At 40.1% G+C, this 18,792-nt stretch overlaps 1 protein-coding gene across 1 annotated transcript in view; it reads left to right on the top strand.

The window, feature by feature from the left end:
• LOC139711430 (small G protein signaling modulator 1-like) overlaps positions 1–18,792 on the top strand; it is a 133,161-nt gene that overhangs the window by 102,265 nt on the left and 12,104 nt on the right. The window contains exons 11-17 of the mRNA XM_071623313.1: positions 555–622; positions 3,151–3,483; positions 6,659–6,899; positions 11,334–11,398; positions 12,625–12,839; positions 15,457–15,661; positions 17,383–17,536. Coding sequence (XP_071479414.1) covers positions 555–622; positions 3,151–3,483; positions 6,659–6,899; positions 11,334–11,398; positions 12,625–12,839; positions 15,457–15,661; positions 17,383–17,536 — 1,281 coding nt within the window. The remainder of the gene's footprint in view (positions 1–554; positions 623–3,150; positions 3,484–6,658; positions 6,900–11,333; positions 11,399–12,624; positions 12,840–15,456; positions 15,662–17,382; positions 17,537–18,792) is intronic.

An 18,792-nucleotide genomic window follows, 5' to 3' on the forward strand; every position in this document is an offset into this window, starting at 1 on the left:
GCATTTGACCAGTAAGATAAAAGAAAATGAACAGGATTCTGTCATGAAGTTTCTTTCTGTTTGGCATTAGGAGATGATTTCTGGGGTGATATCACTTCTCATTTCTGGGTGCATGGTTAACATTGTTTTGAAATATTTCCTATGGAAATCCTGATATTACTCTTAGGGTTAAGTCTTTTTTTTTCTTTTCTTTTTTAGCTGGCAGAATGCTACTGTCGTGAATTTCTACCTCATTTTCATTCCTTTTGCAAGCAACCTTAATGGTATTTGATGTGGTGTATATGATCTTAAAATTGGTGCAAATCACAAGACGTGACAATATGTCTGAGTTATAATGCAATCTTATTCTTATTTGCCTGTCACTTCAAATGAAGAGACCTTATCTCAAAGATACAGACATATTTGTGTGTGACAAGTTTGACTTGCAAAGTGATCTTCAAGACAATGAATCCTACTCCTGTAATATCATCTCTGGCGCTGAGACATTGACTAAAATCCTGTCTCCTTGTTCTTCTTCTTCATCTTTCTGCCTTCATTTGATTCCTCCGAACCAGCATCTACTGGGACTACGCAGTCACAGTCAACGTAGAGGATATTGTCTACCTGCATTGTCATCAGCAGCGTAAGTGAGATAAATGCCATCCTATCCCTCATCAATAAAATCCTGTTCAGTGATTGGTCAACATGGCATCATGTGACCAAACATGACATTGCTATGATGTTGATGATGTTCAATGACAAAATGCCAATGGAGAAAGATGTACTATACCTTGATGTAATATTCATGGTATAGTGCACTATACCATGAATATTGCATCATAGACATGTGATAAATTAGTGGTTTATTATACCCCCGCCAAACGAAGTTTGAAGGGGGTATATAGGAATCAGCGGACGGTCGGTCGGGCGGTCGGGCGGTCGGGCGGTCGGGCGGTCGGGCGGTCGGGCGGTCGGGCGGTCGGGCGGTCGGTCGGGCGGTCGGTCGGGCGGTCGGTCCGTTGCAAATCTTGCGTCGCGAACTACTTCCTCAGTTTTCAACCGATTCCCATAAAACTTGGCACAGATGTGTGCCTTGGGTTGTAGATGTGCAAGACGTATTTTTTGACAGTACCCAAAAGTACGTTGCCATGGTAACGGCATATTATGGGCAAAAATGGGTACAAATCTTGCGTCGCGAACTCCTCCCGCAGTTTTTGATCAATTTTTATGAAATTAGGTACAGATGTTCATCTGAATATGTTAATGTGCAAGACACATATTTCCGCAGTGGCAAAAAGTGCGTTGCCATGGTAACGGCATGTTATTGGTAAAATATAGGGCAAAATGCTTCATGGCAAAACTGCTTCATCAGTGTTCTTCCAATTCTCATGGAATTCATGTTGAATGTTTGTCTTAGGATATAGGTCAGCATGACACATTTCTTGACAGTGACAAAAAGTATGTTGCCATGGTAACAGCTCACATATTATGAGCCAAAATGATGGAAAATTTTGTGTTGCAAACTACTTCCTCAGTTTTTGCCCAATTTCCATGAAACTTGGTACAGATGTGTGCCTTTGGTTGTAGATGTGCAAGACGCATTTTTCGACAGTACCCGAAAGTACGTTGCCATGGTAACGGCATATTAATGGCAGAAGATCAAGGAAAGATCTTGCGGATTTAACTACTTCCTCAGTTTTTTGACCAAAGCTTATCAAATGTTGTTTTGACCAAAGCTTATGAAATGTTGTTTGACGGGGGTATAACCAGTCGCTGTAGCGACATTTCTAGTTATCAATAGTACATCATACAGTGTATTTGATATTGAATTTTCACATTACTGCCTCTAAGCTTTAAAATGATATGTAACTTGTTAGAATTGGGCCATCCTAACCCATTCAAAAAGTGATTGAAATGAAAAAGAGTGAATAGGAGGTGCACTTTCATAAAAAAAGGGAGAAAATAGGATTTAAAGATTACAGTCACCCAGGCGTGCTGTGCAGAAGTATGTTCCATTTCCTGGTAAAAGCAGCACCTGTCCAAAAAGATACGGTTCAGTTTGACCTTAGGTAGAGAAAAGATTCGTCCAGGTATTAAAGACAAGCTTCAGAAATTGAGTCGGTCAACCCAAATGACATATTTGGTCCGTAACAGAGAATCCTAATCTGTGGTTTTCTGTGGGTTTTGAACATGGCAGTCATATTTGTTCATAGATCTCTTTATAGTGAAAGGATAATTCTTTGACATTTGTGGGCTGGAATTTTTTTTTTCCACCCATTTGATCGTCATTCAGCTCAGTTAGTAAAGTTTGACAGTGGCCAAAAAAATGAGCCCCCACAATATTAACCCTTTGTAAGCTTTGAGTGTTGATTGACACAAAAAAACCCATAGAGTTGTACACACTGTCCAAAGTCCATGGCACAAAAAGGGTTAAACATTGTCTTCAAAGCATGGTGTGGTTTATAGCAGGAAGACCTGTTTGATTTGATATTTGCAGAAAGCTGTCTGTACTTGTACATCAGTCACTTCTCACTGGAATTGGGGTATCTTTCAGGGAAGTAACAATGCTGTTGGCTGTCGGCAGAATTATGAAATATTCCGGATACCTCTTAGTCTCCTGACAGTGGGGTGTACCATGTACTGGAGTACTCCTGATAATTGGATGGGACTTGAATGTTAAGGGTGTTTTTTTTTTTCCACCTCTTGATTGGTTTCTCTGGTTGAGTGGGTAGTAATTGCTGTCACTGACCCCACACCATGAAGTGGAGAGTACTGTACTATCATGATTCTTTCACACATACTTCTGGCATGGCCCCAGTGGGTTGAATTTTCATTGCCATATTGTTATTATTATTATAATAATAATAATGATGGTGATGATGATGATGATGGTGATGATGGTGATGATGGTGATGATGGTGATGATGATGATGATGATAATTATTATAATTATTATAATTATTTTTGTTGTTGTTGCTATTGTTGCTATTATTAATTATGGTCATCATCAGTTATCATTATTGACTATTGTTGTTTTATTTCAAATGGTAGCAGGAATAATAATATTTTTCGCTTGTCACAATAGAGTGCACCTTGCAACACTGCTGAGGAAAGTGGTGAAATGGGTCTAAATATTAAAACATATCACCGTTTCCTGTTCACCTCCTCCAGCGGACAGCGGGGGTACCCTGGTGCTGGTAGGACAGGATGGGGTGCAGTACCCACCTATCCACTTCCCCAAGGGGGGCCACCTGCTTTCCTTCCTCACTTGTCTGGAGAACGGGCTCCTGCCCCGGGGCCAGCTGGACCCCCCTCTCTGGTCCCAGCGGGGCAAGGGCAAGGTGCTGCCCAGGCTGCGCCGGAAGAGCTCCAAGAACTCCGGCCTGGGGTCCACGTCCTCCTCCACCTCGTCCACCTCCTCGCAGGACGGCACCCAGATCTTCGAGGGGGACGAGGCGACGGACTACGTATTCAGAATCATCACCAGCTTCAGGCCTGAATTCAGTAAGATTTCTTCCATGATTTTTTTTTTTTTAAAGTAAACACATCTCTGGTTTCAAGAAACCAAGGGAGTGTAAGGTTCATAGATTTTTATTTGTTTCAGCGCAATCATGGCTACCGGTTGATGATGCATGGTGAAAATGTAACAACTTGCTCTTCTTTTACTACCCAGCCTCTCTGAGAAAGATGTGTATGTTATTTACTTTGTATTTGCCATCTTAACATTTATAACCTTAAGAGGAAACGAATGCGTTCCCTTTTGTCCCCATATTTCTTTGCAGAGACAAACAGAAACCTATGTGACCAAGACATCTTCTTCTTACTTTGCATCTCTCTCTATTTCTTATTTATTTTTTATTCTTCCCCTCCTCCTCTTTTTCTTCCTCTTCCTCTTCCTCTTTGTTGTTCTTTGTTTCACCTCCTCCCTTTCCTTCTATTACTCCACCCAGTTATCCCAACAAACAACACAAGAAACAAAGAATAAAAACCTGGTATGACAAAAGACATTTCTTCTAAATTTTCATCTCTCTCAATTTCTCCCTTTTTTTGTTCCCGTTCTTCCTCCTACTCTTCCTCCTCCTCCTCTTCATCTTTCCCCTCATTCAGCTCTTCCTCTTTCTTGCTCTTTGTTTCACCTCCTCCCTGTCCTTCTGTTACTCCACCCACTTATCCAATCCACCCTTTGTCCCAGTTTTTATCTCCGTTGACGTAAGGACTCTCCTAGCTACGCTAGCTTGTGACCTCCGTTCACACTCGGGATTTCTCAGATTCTACTTTGTGTTGAAGGATATGTTACAGACATGCATGTCAGTTGTGCCGAGTCCGTAGCAAGGTCAAATATACTTCTTTCTGTAAAAGCATGTTCTAGTCTTGTCGACGAGTAATCTATTATGGGATTTTCTGTGTTGGCATTGATGACTTGCCCTTTAGCTGGTGATTGGTCACAAAAGAAGTACTTTTGTAAGATCTTGGTGAGATGTGACCTTTTTGTCTCCTCTGCATCTATTGATGAAAGTCATTTTGTCTGTAGAGGGACAATACAGAGAGAGAAAGAAGAGAGATGAGTGTGATTGCAAATAGACTTGGTTCAAGCTTTAGAATGTTGAGGAAGTAAAAGGTATGAATCGTCGGCTGAGAAGCAGAAGGGCATTAATGCAATTGAGGGAGGGGGTTGAGTTATTGGTATCACATTGTAGAGCTTGGGCTGCTCTACATTGTGGTGTCAATTTTAAGTGATATTCATTTTCTGTGAAATATTAAAAATCAAAGCCACAAGGTTGCCATTTTACCCGATATTTGGAACAATTCTTATAAATTTTGACATTTTTGATTACATAAACTTTTTATTTCTTGAAACTAATTGTTTGGTTTTTATCTACACTCAGCGCCCTTCTGGCTCTCACCTGACGCAATGCAGCGCAGACTGCAAATCTAGATGAGTAATATTTACCATGAACATTAAAAAATGTTCTCATTATTCGCTGCATAGTTTGGCGATCATACTCTCTAATATATCAAAGTTCGTCTCATTCAAGCATGATTATTTTTGCTGCTTTCATGACAGAAACAGAGAGAAAGAGAGAGAGAGAACACATTGGATGATGGATGCTGTGGAATCTCGACAGCCAATAATTGTGTCATTAGAACGTGTGCTTAATTTTACAAACAAATGAGCTTCCCATATGGTTCCCATCAAACTCATAAATGATGGTGCCCACTCATTTTGAAAAATGTAGGTTGAGTGGCCACCGAGTTATTTGTTGTGTGTACTCTGTGAGTGATATGGAAAAATTCTTTGTTTGCATGTGTAGGCTTTAATAGCCAATATTTACTGGCAGTCCATAAAGCTCTGTGGTACATGTATCTATGTATCAATAAAAGTTTTCTTCTTTCATTTGATATGGGACAATCTACCTGTGGGAAAATTAATTTATCAGAAAAAATTCAAATTACATAACAACAGAATAGATAAACAGTTGTTTTTAAATGTTTGTAAAGACTAAAATCATAAGCAGAAATGGTACCTCACAGTATTCTGTTAAATGTTGCTGCAGACGAATAACAATCTTTTTTGGGAAAAAAAAAGTTCTGATTATCATAAAACAGCTCATAAGCATGTGAACATGTGGATTAGTAATTCCCCCAAAGTATGCATTCGCCTGTTACATTTACACACTTTGGATTACGCACAGTACACTTTATACAACAGGACAAAATTTGTTTATAGATGTGCTCATGTTTGAGAGCGTGACAAAATCTTACCCATCACAATACACTAGGGATGAATATTGTTAAGCATGTCGTAATGTTTAACTCATCTAGTAAAAGGCTAGGATTCACGCAGTGTGATTATTATTATTTTTTTCATTGCAGCCTCTATTCTTTTTCTGCATGTAACAATGAAACAGTAAGATAAGAATTATGATATTGCTTATGGATGTTCTCATGTTTGTGACCTTTGCAAAATCTAATTTATCACAATGCGTAAAGGATGAATATTGTTAACCATGTCAGAATGTTTACCGTAAAACATGATATATGTCGCGGCATGAAATATTTGCGAATTGGAGCTGATGACCTGTTTCGCAGCATGAAATTTTCATGAATTGCCACTGGCATTAAATGCATATGGTGTAGACAAGAAGTTTTGTATGCATTTTGATTTTGCGAATCTTGGCTCTCGGAATTTTGCGAAATTAAAATGTACGCGAACATTCCTTGTTTTACAGTAACGCATCTACTGATAAGGTTCGGATTCCGGTTCTCTTATAATTCCAAGATTCACTACAATATGGGGCACATGTGCCTTTGGCCATGCTGCTCCCACCTTATGGAATAACTTACCTTCAGCCATAAAAAATTGTTCTTCATCAGATTCCTTTAAAAGCAGTCTAAAAACTCACCTGTTTAAGGCCTCCTTTTGATTACTCATTATTTTGAATTTTGGATGTTCTTTATCTCCTTCACTTTCTCTTCCTTCCGCGCCTAGAGCACTCTACGGAGTGGATTTGGCGCTATATAAATCATATCAATTATTATTATTATTATTATCATTCACAAAGTGTGATTATTTTTTTTTCCATTTCTTTGCAGCTTCTACTGTTTTTCAGCATGTAAAAATGATATGGTGAAGTAAGAATTATCTTTTTTAATTTCTCTTTCTGTGTCCTCCTCCTAGTTCCTGAAGAAGCCAGCATCCTGCCAATCCGCAACGGGGGCAGCCGGCACACGGCGTTCCCCTGGACGGCGCGCGAGACCGGCCCCCGCCACGCCCTGATCCGCCAGCAGGAGGTGGTGGTGCAGAGCCCCACCGCCTCGTCCCCCGTCCTCCCTCCGGCCATCCCCTACTCGCCCGTCTCGCCCACCTCGGCTGAAATGGCCGTCATCACGGCCACCAGCAGGTGGGACAAGTATCAAGGGTTAGGACTGAAAACCACACGACCTCATGTCACTTGCGTGTTTCCGTGGCTTGCGTTCACGTAGAGGAAAAATGGTTTTATTTGTTAGAAATGTGAGGACGCAAAATGCATGCTCGGCTGGTTGTCTCTTTATCTGTGTTGGAGGTGAAGGCAAGAATATTGTCCATAGATAGTTTGGTCCTTGTGTTGGTGAATTTATGTCACACAAGTTGTCGCAGTTGATTGTTAAACTTGATTTTCTAGACTGTTGCTGATTTCTGTCCCATCTCTTTTTGTATTTTGTTTTCTTGCGGTGTATTTGTGCTGGGAGACAGAAGGGTTCGCTTTTATCAGAGGCATCGGACAAGAAATGTCTGTGCATATTGATTTAGCTGTCTCTGGCCGCCTCTGAGCAAACAGTCCCGACATGCCAATGCTGCCACAAAAGTGGCGAGTCGGGGCTGTACGCCAAGGCTAACCGGGCTACTGAAGTAGCCACATCCATTATCTGTAGGAGGGAGGGGATGGTTGTAAAAGTGTCACATGGCACCACCCCTCTTCCCACGCCATGGCCTGACCCATGATAGAGGGGTCTCAGTGAGTTACCTCTCTCCGCACAGCTCTGAAGTTGCCACATCCATTATCTCTCAAGGGGGTTGATTGTAAAAGCGTCACATCTTGCTCCCCCTCTTCCCACGCCATCCTATTCCAACAGGACAAGAGAGTGTGTATTGGTCTCTCTAGGCCCAGCCAATGTAGAAAACACATCATGCCGTCAATCCCTCGTTTGAGGCGAGTCCCCAACTGAGGTTACCCAAAGTGGGGTGCGTATATTTGTCGTTTGGGAGTTGGGAGTCGAAGTACTTGTTCATTGCAATAAACTTTCTGCTCAGGCGTGACAAACCTGGAGGCCAAGCCAGGGTTTGATGACTCCAGCAGCTGTCGTATTACGTAAGAGCATGATAAGGATATCTGCCTGTGGCAGACCATTCAAAGTGAACTCAATTTTCTCTATCCTTTTTAAAGTTTTCAATTTTATATTCTATTGAGAAATTCTATGGTCATCCATTTTACATTTCGAACGAAAAAAATTGACCCGTAAATAACGAAAATACAGGAATAAGAAGGAGAGCATTGCCAGTTTGCCGGTGCTATTTGGCAGTGAGTTACAACGGGGAGGTGAGACTACTCCCTGGTTACAATCAGCCTGCTGACTGGATCGTTGAGAAAGCAGCTGTCGTATTACGTAAGAGCATGATAAGGATATCTGCCTGTGGTAGACCATTCAAAGTGAACTCAATTTTCTCTATCCTTTCTAAAGTTTTCAATTTTATATTCTATTGAGAAATTCTATGGTCATCCATTTTACATTTCGAACAAAAAAAATTGACCTGTAAATAACGAAAATACAGGAATAAGAAGGAGAGCATTGCCAGTTTGCCGGTGCTGACAATGTGCTATTTGGCAGTGAGTTACAACGGGGAGGTGAGACTACCTCCCTGGTTACAATCAGCCTGCTGACTGGATCATTGAGAAAGAGAGAGAGGGAGAGAGAGAGAGAGAGAGAGAGAGAGAGAGAGAGAGGGGGAGGGAGAGCGAGGGGGGAGAGGGAGGGAGAGGGGGGAGAGATGGGGGAGGGAGAAGGGGAGAGCAAAATGGAATGACAATAGTTTCCGGTCACTACAGTACAGGCATGCTCTGTCTGCATACGCTGAATGTCTACACTCACACACACACACGTACACACACACACGCACCATGGAGCTACATGGCCCATGCCAAAACCAAAACAATCTCCTCCTCTCGCGGTGCCCCCCCCCCCCCCCCCCCCCTCCTGTGGTGCTGTGGCGATGACTGATGCTTAGATTAGGCCAGGGTCAAGAAACAGGTGTTTTTATATCTTTGACTTTAAGTCATTGATTGCCAAGATATGCACTGGCATTATTTACTGGGGTGTAGCCTCTTCAAACGAGAGATTTGCGTCATGTGATATAAAGTTGATGAACTGGCTGGGGGAGGAAACATGAACATACTGAATTTCCTTCTAAAAGGTTAAGAAATGTTAATTCTGGGAGAGAAGAACATTACTGTATATTCACACTAGGAAAGGTCATGATCGCTAATGTGTTAGTCCAAGTACCCTGAAAACACATGCATTCCATTTCAGTAGCACAGTGCCGCTTTTCCATCTGTCCAGTATCTAATATTTAATGACATAGATTCCTCAAATCACATTTCATATGTGTCTCAAGATTATCAATCATTTGTGTTTTTTGCATTTCATCAAATAGGAGCATTTACTTTTTTAATTATTTAACTGAAGAAAAGGTTACTGCTGAACTGTTTATAACTATTAACCATTCAGTGACAGTAAATGTTCACTCCATAGAAAAGAGTAAAATGTTCCACCAGTGAGTGAACAAAAGAAATAAAAATTGTTTCAAGATCATCTGATAATGCTGATCACACTGCTGACTAGTCGGTGACTAACCCACATCACTTTAAACAGTCGAGCTGTCTATTATTGTTACTCTAAACAAGTGGTTTTCACTAAAATTCGAGATGCAAGGTCTTGTCACACCACCGACAGAATCATTGTAGTTTGTCTGAAGTATAAGAGAAATAAGTGTAATCAATTTCAATCGACCAAAATCAGTTTCTTTCATGACTTATAGTCATGGGATTTCATGAAACACACACGACTGACACACAATTAGAAGTCTTTAGCTGTTTGCATGTGTCTCTTTAATGTGGGGTGATGGGGGGGGGGGGGGTGGGAGGGAGCAGGAATAATGGGGAATGGATGTTTTGACGTGCCCATGGATGGTATGTTCCATCTTAATTCCATTTCTGTCTTGTCTTATGTGGAACTGGTTTGTGAGCTTCTGTTATTTTGTGTTTAAAGAGTTCAATAGACTCTCATCACTGTGCACACAATTATTTAGTATAATTGCTGTCATTCTCTTTCTTGCTTTTCTGTTAAGGTAACCATGCTTCAAAGCTATCATTGATTTTCACGTATCATGTGTACAATTCTTAAAATGGACTGCTCCGCTGGTTTTCAGAGGCCTATGATTTCTTTCGGCACTAGTTGGTTTATGATACATTTTTCGGGAAAAAAAAAATCATAATTTGCTCATTACGTTCAAGGGCAGTTCAAACTGCCATGGAACTTATTTACTGTTGTGACTGAATATGCAAAATGTATTTTCAGTCTGGAATCTGTAGCATGTGCTTTCACATGTAATGTACAATTTTAGCCGTGGTTTGAAAATCAACTTTCTCCCTTTTAGGGGGATTGGCATGACTATTTGATTTGAAATACATACAATGTTTGCTCTTAATAGTTTTGAGGGAAAAAAAACACTTCTTGGTGGAAAATATTTTGTGAGTTATCATTCTTGACAATGAAAGATTTCAGCTCACTTTTGTTAATCTGACAAACTGAAATGAATTATGGTTTCATGAAATATGTTTTTGATTTCAAAAGGATATGTGAGAAATCCGATCTGGTACTCTTTCCCTGAAGAAAAAAATGCATCTTCATGCTATTTTGCAGCCATTAATGATCTTTCAAGCCTATGTTAAGTTTCTGTTTTGAATGAAAATTAAGGTTTTGCTTGTGTGGACTTATTGTTTTAATTTATTTCATAGCAGTATAATGAAGATGTACTCTAGCAGGTAGATAGTGCATGTTAAATGTTTAAAAATGTATAAAATGTAATCTTGGCTGCACCCTTTTTTTTCTGCAAGTAAGGGTGTGTTTGAGTAAGGTGATATGTGAAAGTGAGATTGAGATAGAAAGAAATGAAAAGCAGGCATAGGATCAGGACATCTTTAACTTTTCAGAATCTAAAGGAAGCTGAAAGTATTTGTCTAGCATGTTTACTGATTGAAAAGCCAGTATTTATGAGATAATGAGATAGGGCAGATTATGGTTGTTAAGACAACTATAGCTCTGCTCGGCTTAGTTTAAGGACAGATTCCCCAAGCGAAGGCCTTGTTTGATTCTCCTTTCATCCCCCAAACAATGGCAGCACACCTTGTAGAGATGTAAAATCCTTGTGGTATTAATTCTGTGAAATGCACATATAGAGAATGGACGGAAATATTACTAGGCTGTTATCTTCTTCTTCGTCTGATTGTAGAATCCTTCAAAATTTTGTTCTGGATAGAAGTGTGCAAGGATTGAAACAAAGCCAAGTGTTTGATCCAAAATAGACATTCATGAGTTTTCAAAGTATAATAGTCTCTGGCCAAAAGAGAGGCATGTCCCATGATTTACTGTAAAACTATAGCGTACTGTACCCTATCTGTTTGTTTGTTTGTTTGTTGCTTTCCAATAATTATAAACTAAACTTTGCTCCACTCTTCTTTCATTCTTGACAAATTGGTAGCCTTTTAAAATTCATCAGCATAATAACATTTCATTTGCTGGATTGTTTGTCGTTTCAGATCATCAATAAGGCTCTTGTGTGACACCATGCGCCGGCAGATCATTTCCAGGGCTTTTTATGGCTGTAAGTAAACTGATGATTGCACAAGAGGGTGATGGTGGGGGGGGGGGGGGGGGGGGGGTAAGAACGGGGAAGAGGGGAATTAGCATCTGAGCCTGCCCAGAGCCTTTGTCCGTAAATCTTGAGTGATGAATGAGGTTCGCTGAATGAATAAAATAGGTATCAGGATGTTGGGGTGAGATTTGTCTGGGAGCTCCGTCCCACGCAATCACCTTGCAGTAATCAAACCTCTCTCTCTCTTCTTTTGTGTCTGTCTGTCTGTCTGTCTGTCTATGTTTGTATCTTTATCTTCTGATCTCTCTGTTTGTAAACCTGGAGACCAAGCCTTAAAGGGGTGATGAATTTTTGAACCTCTCGTCATGGTGTTGTAGTTTCAAATGTACATGGGTGTCACAAGAGAGCAAAATAATTAATGTCCTTTTATTTTCATGTTTTCAACACAAAGAAATAAACCATACAAGCCATTTGTAATTTAATCCATGTGGTACACTTGTTTTTAACCAAACTCTTTCTTATTGGTGTTATAAAACAAAACAAAGAAAAGTCAAAAGTAGGGCAATATAATTACATACATTGACTTTCTTGCATGTTCTTAAAATCAAATTTCTGCATCTGCAAGTTCAACTGTGGTTGTTACTGTATACGCTGTTATTTTCGCATACAGATATTTTTGCGAATGAGGAGGCCATAGACGTTTTTGCGAGATGTTGTTTTCGCGACTTGACGCAAACGCATATTAAACGTAAATGCACTATTACCCAAGATGGACACATTTTCGCATGTTGTTGAATTCGCGATCCAACGGTGATTCGCGAAATTTGCGAAAATTAAACCCTCACGAAAGTAACAGTTTCTACAGTAACACAAACTTCACTCACACCTTCACACTAACTCTTCTTTCTGTTCATACTCTCTTGTGTTATGCAAAGTATGTAATTAAAAAAAAAAATGTATTGTAAAAAAAAAAATAAAAAATTCTGAGGTGACATTTACAGAAATGCTACCAAAAGGAATGACATGCCCTACTGGTATTTCCTTTAGCCCATCTGGTGAAGGTGTGACCTATATTCTCTACTCGCACACCTTTTTTTATTTCAGCGATTGTCTTTTGCATAAATGGGAACAAAAAAGAGATGATGATATTTTCTGCCTGCTCCTATTCTAACCATAAAATTTACAGCGGAGTTTGATTTTACCTTTTATTGTTCTTGCCCTTTGACCTCGATCAGGGCTGGCGCACTGCAGGCATCTCCGCACCGTCCGCACCCACCTCTCCGGTCTCGTCCATCCCGTCATCATCACCATGGAGACGCCCAGCGACGCCTCCCTGGGGCTGACCTGCGAGAAGTGGGCGGAGTTCTTCCACTCCCCGGATGACATCGACGAGGCCGAGGTCATGAGGTTAGTCTACTTCGGCGGCATGGATCACGAAATCAGGAGAGAGGTGAGAACAACCCCCAACTGTAGCTCTGGGATTTATTTAAACTCACTTTATTGCAGCACAAGTGCATGCTATTAAAGGGACTGTACAGTACTGGTTGAGGTGGGGATTCAGGTTTATAACATTCCTAATTGAGATAATGAGAAACCTCTTATGAAATATGAAAGAGCATGTAATTTTAAGAAGGATTCAATGTTTATTTGATGAAAATTGGTTTTCAAATGGCTGAGATATCCAAAAAAGTGATAATAATAAAAGGTGACGGGCCACGCCTTTTATTAGGATATCTTTGTTTCACCTTGTTTTTGGATATCTCAGCCATTTCAAAACAAATTTTCATCAAATAAACTTTTGATACCCCTAGATTTGCATGCTCTTTGACATCTCATAGAGTGGTTTCTGAATATCTCGCAAAATATTAGTAGCTAAATCCTCACCTCAACCACAACTGTACACACCCTTTAATGTATACCGGTACATGTACAAATGATCTAGTCGCTGGAGTGCAATCGAGGAAAACAACGTCTGCCACTCCTACCGTGGATGATTCTTCTCTACCCAAAGTTATATGTTTAATTTATATTTTTTGCTGTGTGAAAGTTTCTTGTTTTGGGCGATAAGGATATACATACATCAGTCATTTCAAAACCGATTTTCATCAGATAAACTTTCAGTTTCCCATAAAATTGTATGCTCTGTAACATTTCATAGAGTGGTTTTTAAATATCTCGCAAAACATTAAATGCTGAATCCTGACCTCAACCAATACTATATCATCCCTTTAAAAGCAAGGGGTTGATGTTGATTGTTGTCAACAATGATAAAGACGGAAGGGGTTAGGGTGTGGTCTTGGGGAAGTGAATGGGCTGCGTGTACTACCCATGCCTTGTCCATCTCTTGGGAGGTAGACATATCCTGTAGCTTGAGAGGGAGGGACTTGATGTAGGGTTTTTTTTTTCAGAAAGAGACTGTCTGCCTTCTTCACCGACAGAAGGAATCATATACAATGTACTGTCTTTTGATAGGTGCTGCATGATATGACTCTGTCAATGTTGGGGTGCACAGAAGGCGTCTGCTTTCAGACACGATGAATAAGACGTTTTTAAGAATCAAATGATGTTTTAAGTCAGTATGTCCTGGTGACAATATTCACATGTGGATTGTGATAACTTTGTAAAATGAAATACACAAAACTTTCCTATGGGGATATTTATTTGATCATCTTGGTATAGGTGTAAAATATTTACAGTTGTAATATTTGCTTCATTCATTTCATTCATTCATTCATTTTTTCCATTTCCATGAAAAACATACAAATATTTCACAGAAATTGAATACATAAATTACATCACAATGGATAATATACAAATATCGACTGCTGCAGAGGGAGATGGTAAAACTATTTGCACCGAGGTGATGTCTCAACAGTGCTATGTCCCGAGACGAAGTCGAGGGACATGGCACTGTTGAGACATCACCGAGGTCAAATAGTTTTACCATGGCCCGAAAGAAAGCAGTCGATATTTGTTTTATATCCCTCTCGAGCATTTTACTAGAGTAATGACGGTTCCCTTTTGGAAAAGTGTGCAGGTTTCGTGAACGATAAATCTAACGTTAGGCTGTAGCAGTGCAGCAGCAGTGCGTGCAGCGCGTAGCGAACGACACCGCTGCGCTGTTGTTGATTCCTACACACGAGCTACACTACAGCGTGCAAAACTCCGAAAGATCGAGGTCCAGGACTACGTTAGAAGTAGGCCTAAAGCGGCTTCGTTACCCAGATCATCTTCAAAATCAGTTTTAGTTTATTCCTAATTCGTACCTGATATGGTGTCCTCCTGCGATCATTCTTCCGTTACTGGAAGCAGTCACTTTGTCAATTGAGCTGAATGCATTGATCACGTATCACACGTCCACACGTTACACACCGACCGGCCACGCCATCGCACCACACAGATATCTGTAATGCTGTCGCACATCACACCGCGCGCTCTCTTAGCGCTAGCTAGCTAGCTTCAAGCCACAGGACTGTCGCTCAAAAGTATCGCTACTACGCGCACTGCGTACATTCTTAAGTGAGAAATGTAGATATCGATCACACGATCACGATGGGTGCAAATCGTGGATTCCCAAAAGTACTATATCACGCTGGCTAGTAACCAATTGCACCGCATCCAGCTGCTCGTAGCTAGCTAGTAAAACTACACCATGTTCGTGCTCTGTACAATCCTATGGCAAGAAGCTTTACATGAGGGATATAATATAATATAAGTTTACAGAATATTATAAGTATGATATTTGCATAGTCGGGTCGTATCAGAATAAAACAGAGTGGTATGCTTAGATTACAGTGATGCAATCTATCGTGAGAAAGGAAGACATAGAAAAGTGCAACTCTTTAAAAATACAAACTAGCTTGTCAGAAAAATATCTTTTTAAGCTTATTCCTGGGATCTTTTAAGAACATGAGCTCCTATTCCGATGCACAGCTGATGTCATAGTGCCACTGATAATTACGCTATGTGAACAAGACTGTTCTGCTTCATAGTTTGTCAAGTGTACTAATTACATGTTAGGTTCATTTGCCTGAACTCGCATAAGTCATACTTTTGTATTGTCCTAGGTGTGGCCATATCTCCTGGGTCACTACAAATTCAACTCCACGGAGGAAGAGAGGAACGGCGTAGACGAGGGCGTCAGGCTAAACTACGAACAGATCTTGGCTGAGTGGATGGCTGTTGAAGCTATCATAAGGCAACGGGATAAGGATAACCAGCAGGCCAAACTGTCATCGGAGAATAGTTCAGAGGGGCAGATACCACTCACAGGTCAGTGTGCGGGACTACGGGTTTCTGTAGATGGAGTAGTGCCTTAGGTGGTGCTCACGCGCTGCAAATTCTCAGGCTCATATGCTCTCTCGACTTGATATCTCTGCTCAATGATTTAAAAACAAAGAATGTGAATGACCAGATTTACTATACTCAGTATTACCCAAAGACAGTAGTACTGAATAAACTTAGTACTGTAAAAGTGGACATTTTTGCGGTGTTGAAATTTTCCCGAATTTCGCGCAACCAGAAACCAGCGTGAAAATAAAAGCTCACAAATATTTTTGCTTGCCTTATGTTCCAGTAGTTGATGTCTGGATTCTGCAAAATTAAAAACACGAGAAACTCTTCTTACCCTCCTGAGCGTGAAAAATTAGTCGCCTGAACATATTCACTTTTCCAGTAATAAACCTTTTATAAGCATGGTTATATTTGTGCATAGGTCTTTCGATAGTAACGGCATAGTTTTCATATCTTTTATATGCTTGAGCATTTTTTTTTCATACTTTGAAGCATCTTTATTAAGGCTCAATTATCAAAGTTAGACAATTTCTCAAATTGTGCCATCAGGATGGTAAACAATACGTATCTTTGATATCCTGATGAGAAAATCAATAGAATCGTTTACATACTGTAGCATGTGCCAACACTCAGAAATGTACAAAAGAAAACTAGAGAGATGATTGTATTCCGCAATTGCGTGCACAAGCTTGTCACCATGACACACATGTAACTATATCTCCCTACTCGTGTTACAAAAGTCATAGGATTTTTACATCTGTGGCAGAGGTATTCCCTCATGTGAGAAATCATCTAGCTGTTTGGTCCTTGAGCCAATGTCAAACCAAGCCTTTGAGATATGTGCTGGTAGAAGTGACCTCAGAGCAGGACTTTATGGGCCCCAATGATCTCCATTTTGGAATAAATCAAAATTACTGGCACTGGGTAAAAGTAATTGTGAGGGAATTTGTGTTTCTCATGCCTCTGCATGTTTATGTTTGATTTTAAAAGGTGGGAATAGCTTTTACAACTGAGGGCGAGTGCAAAGGTTCCCCCCAATAGTCGTTACACTGTTTACATTCTGTAGTTGCAAGTATCATAAAGTGTGTGTGTAAATATGGTTCGGTGTCTGAGGACAAGCACACAATGAAAGAATGCTATTTTGTTGTCTTCAGAAGAATAGGCATGTGATAACACTGTGTGTGTGTATGTACTTCATGTGTATTTATGTGTGTGCTTATGTATAAGGTTGAAAAGAGGGGATATCTGCTTATGTTTATGCATCACTGCAAGAAAAAAAGAAAGAAAAGAGCTTCCTGTTGCACAGTTCTGCCACAAGAGGGCAGCATTGCAGATTTTTCATAGACCTTCATTTCTGGTCACACACCATTGCCTCATTTCGTAAAGGATGTTTTTAAAGGATAGCAACTCTTGCTAGGGTAGCAACTTCCCATAGCAACAGCCAATCAGGAACATGGATTCTTGTCATTACCATGACAATTGCCATGTCAGCAAGAGCTGCTATCATAGCAACTTTTTATGAAATGGGACCCTGGTGTAAGTCAGCATGAAAGAAACGTTCTTTTAACCTTTACGTCGGTGCATGTATCATTCATAGATCTTTAATATTTCCTTCTTAAAGGGATGAATTGCAATGGCATTATTCATTCACACCTTCCATTTTCAAATCATTTCCATTTTTTCTATTTACGGCGTGGTAGGTCATGATCCAAGCCTGGACAGCGAGGTCTTCGAGATCGACGACGACAACGACGAGTACGTGGAGAGTGGCGAGGTGATCCAGGAGGTGGACCAGGCAGACCTGACCAAAGAGCAGCAGGACCTGGTCCAGAAAGAGGACTACGTGGTTTTGAGGTCAGGACTAAAAAAGATTACCATGCTCTGACTAGGAGGATCCCTAATTCCCTTCTCATTTGCCTTTCCAGTGGGACAAGCAATATGATCGTCATAAGGGAAAAATTAAAAGCCATAGATTTAGATGTGTATTGGGTGGTTTTTTGCCACTTGGTGTAATATCAGATGGTCTACTTCCCAGTTTGTCTAACATCACTACAGCTAAGCTCATTTGGTCTACGATCAATTACGTCTAATGCCGTTTGGTCTAATCCTCACTTGGTCTAATGCCCAGTTTGGGTAATTATCGTTTCGTCTAATGACCAGATAGTCTAATCGCAGTTTTGTTCTCCTTAGATTTTTTTCCATTTTGTCTAATAAACTGTGGGTATTAGACAAAATGGGCATAGCCCATCTGGAAGTAAACCAACTGGTAATGAGGCTAAGTGGCAATTAGAACTAAATGGTCATTAGATGAATTGGTTGTAGACGAAATGGGATTAGACCATGTGGGTTGAGACTAAATGGCTATTAGACCAAGTGATAGATCACCTATTGGCCATCAAAGACTAGTCTTGAATCAGAAATAGTGTAAACTATGTCGAGGTATCTTTCCTATTGTGCAGCAAACAAAAAAGCCATCAGTCATTGAATCAGACCTCACTTTTATCTGTGACTTTTGTAGGACTTCAAAAATGTTCTCATAGCAAATGTACTAGCAGTCCAAACAATTCAATTTTTATGTTTTTGGATCATTGTTTTTGGTTTTTGAAACATTCAGAGGTACATCAACAGAAAACATGAATTAAGGATAAAACTTGCATCGTCAGTTATGATGTTGTCTGGTTGATGTTGTACCACACTTTAACCCGTTGAAGATGAGTCCCGAGTATACTCGGGCAGGTGTCTATAGAAAATGCATGTTATGGCAAAATCAGTCCGTCTTCAACGGGTTCATTGAGAGATAATATTGCTTTGGGTATGAATAATGTGTCAAGGAATGACATTCAAGTAATAATCTTTTTATACTTTTACAGAATAGCTTGTCAGGAAGAAATGTACAAATAGATAAGGCTTGAGTTTGGTGGAATGCAAGCTGAAATGATTTTATCTTGTGTTAGGAGATGTACATTTTTTTGTCTAGTGCTTTCATAAATAGTATTATGAAGTTAAGCATTCGTAACTTTTCACTTTCTTAACCTATGATTAATAGAATTATGATAGAAGGTCCTCCGAGCAGAGTACTAGAGTGTAAAGAAAATCACGTAATTTAATTA

The sequence above is a fragment of the Diadema antillarum genome, unplaced genomic scaffold (assembly GCF_040938485.1).
Source record: "Diadema antillarum isolate AM-2024a unplaced genomic scaffold, OU_Dant_1.0 seq00001659_RagTag, whole genome shotgun sequence".
NCBI classification, from domain to species: domain Eukaryota; kingdom Metazoa; phylum Echinodermata; class Echinoidea; order Diadematoida; family Diadematidae; genus Diadema; species Diadema antillarum.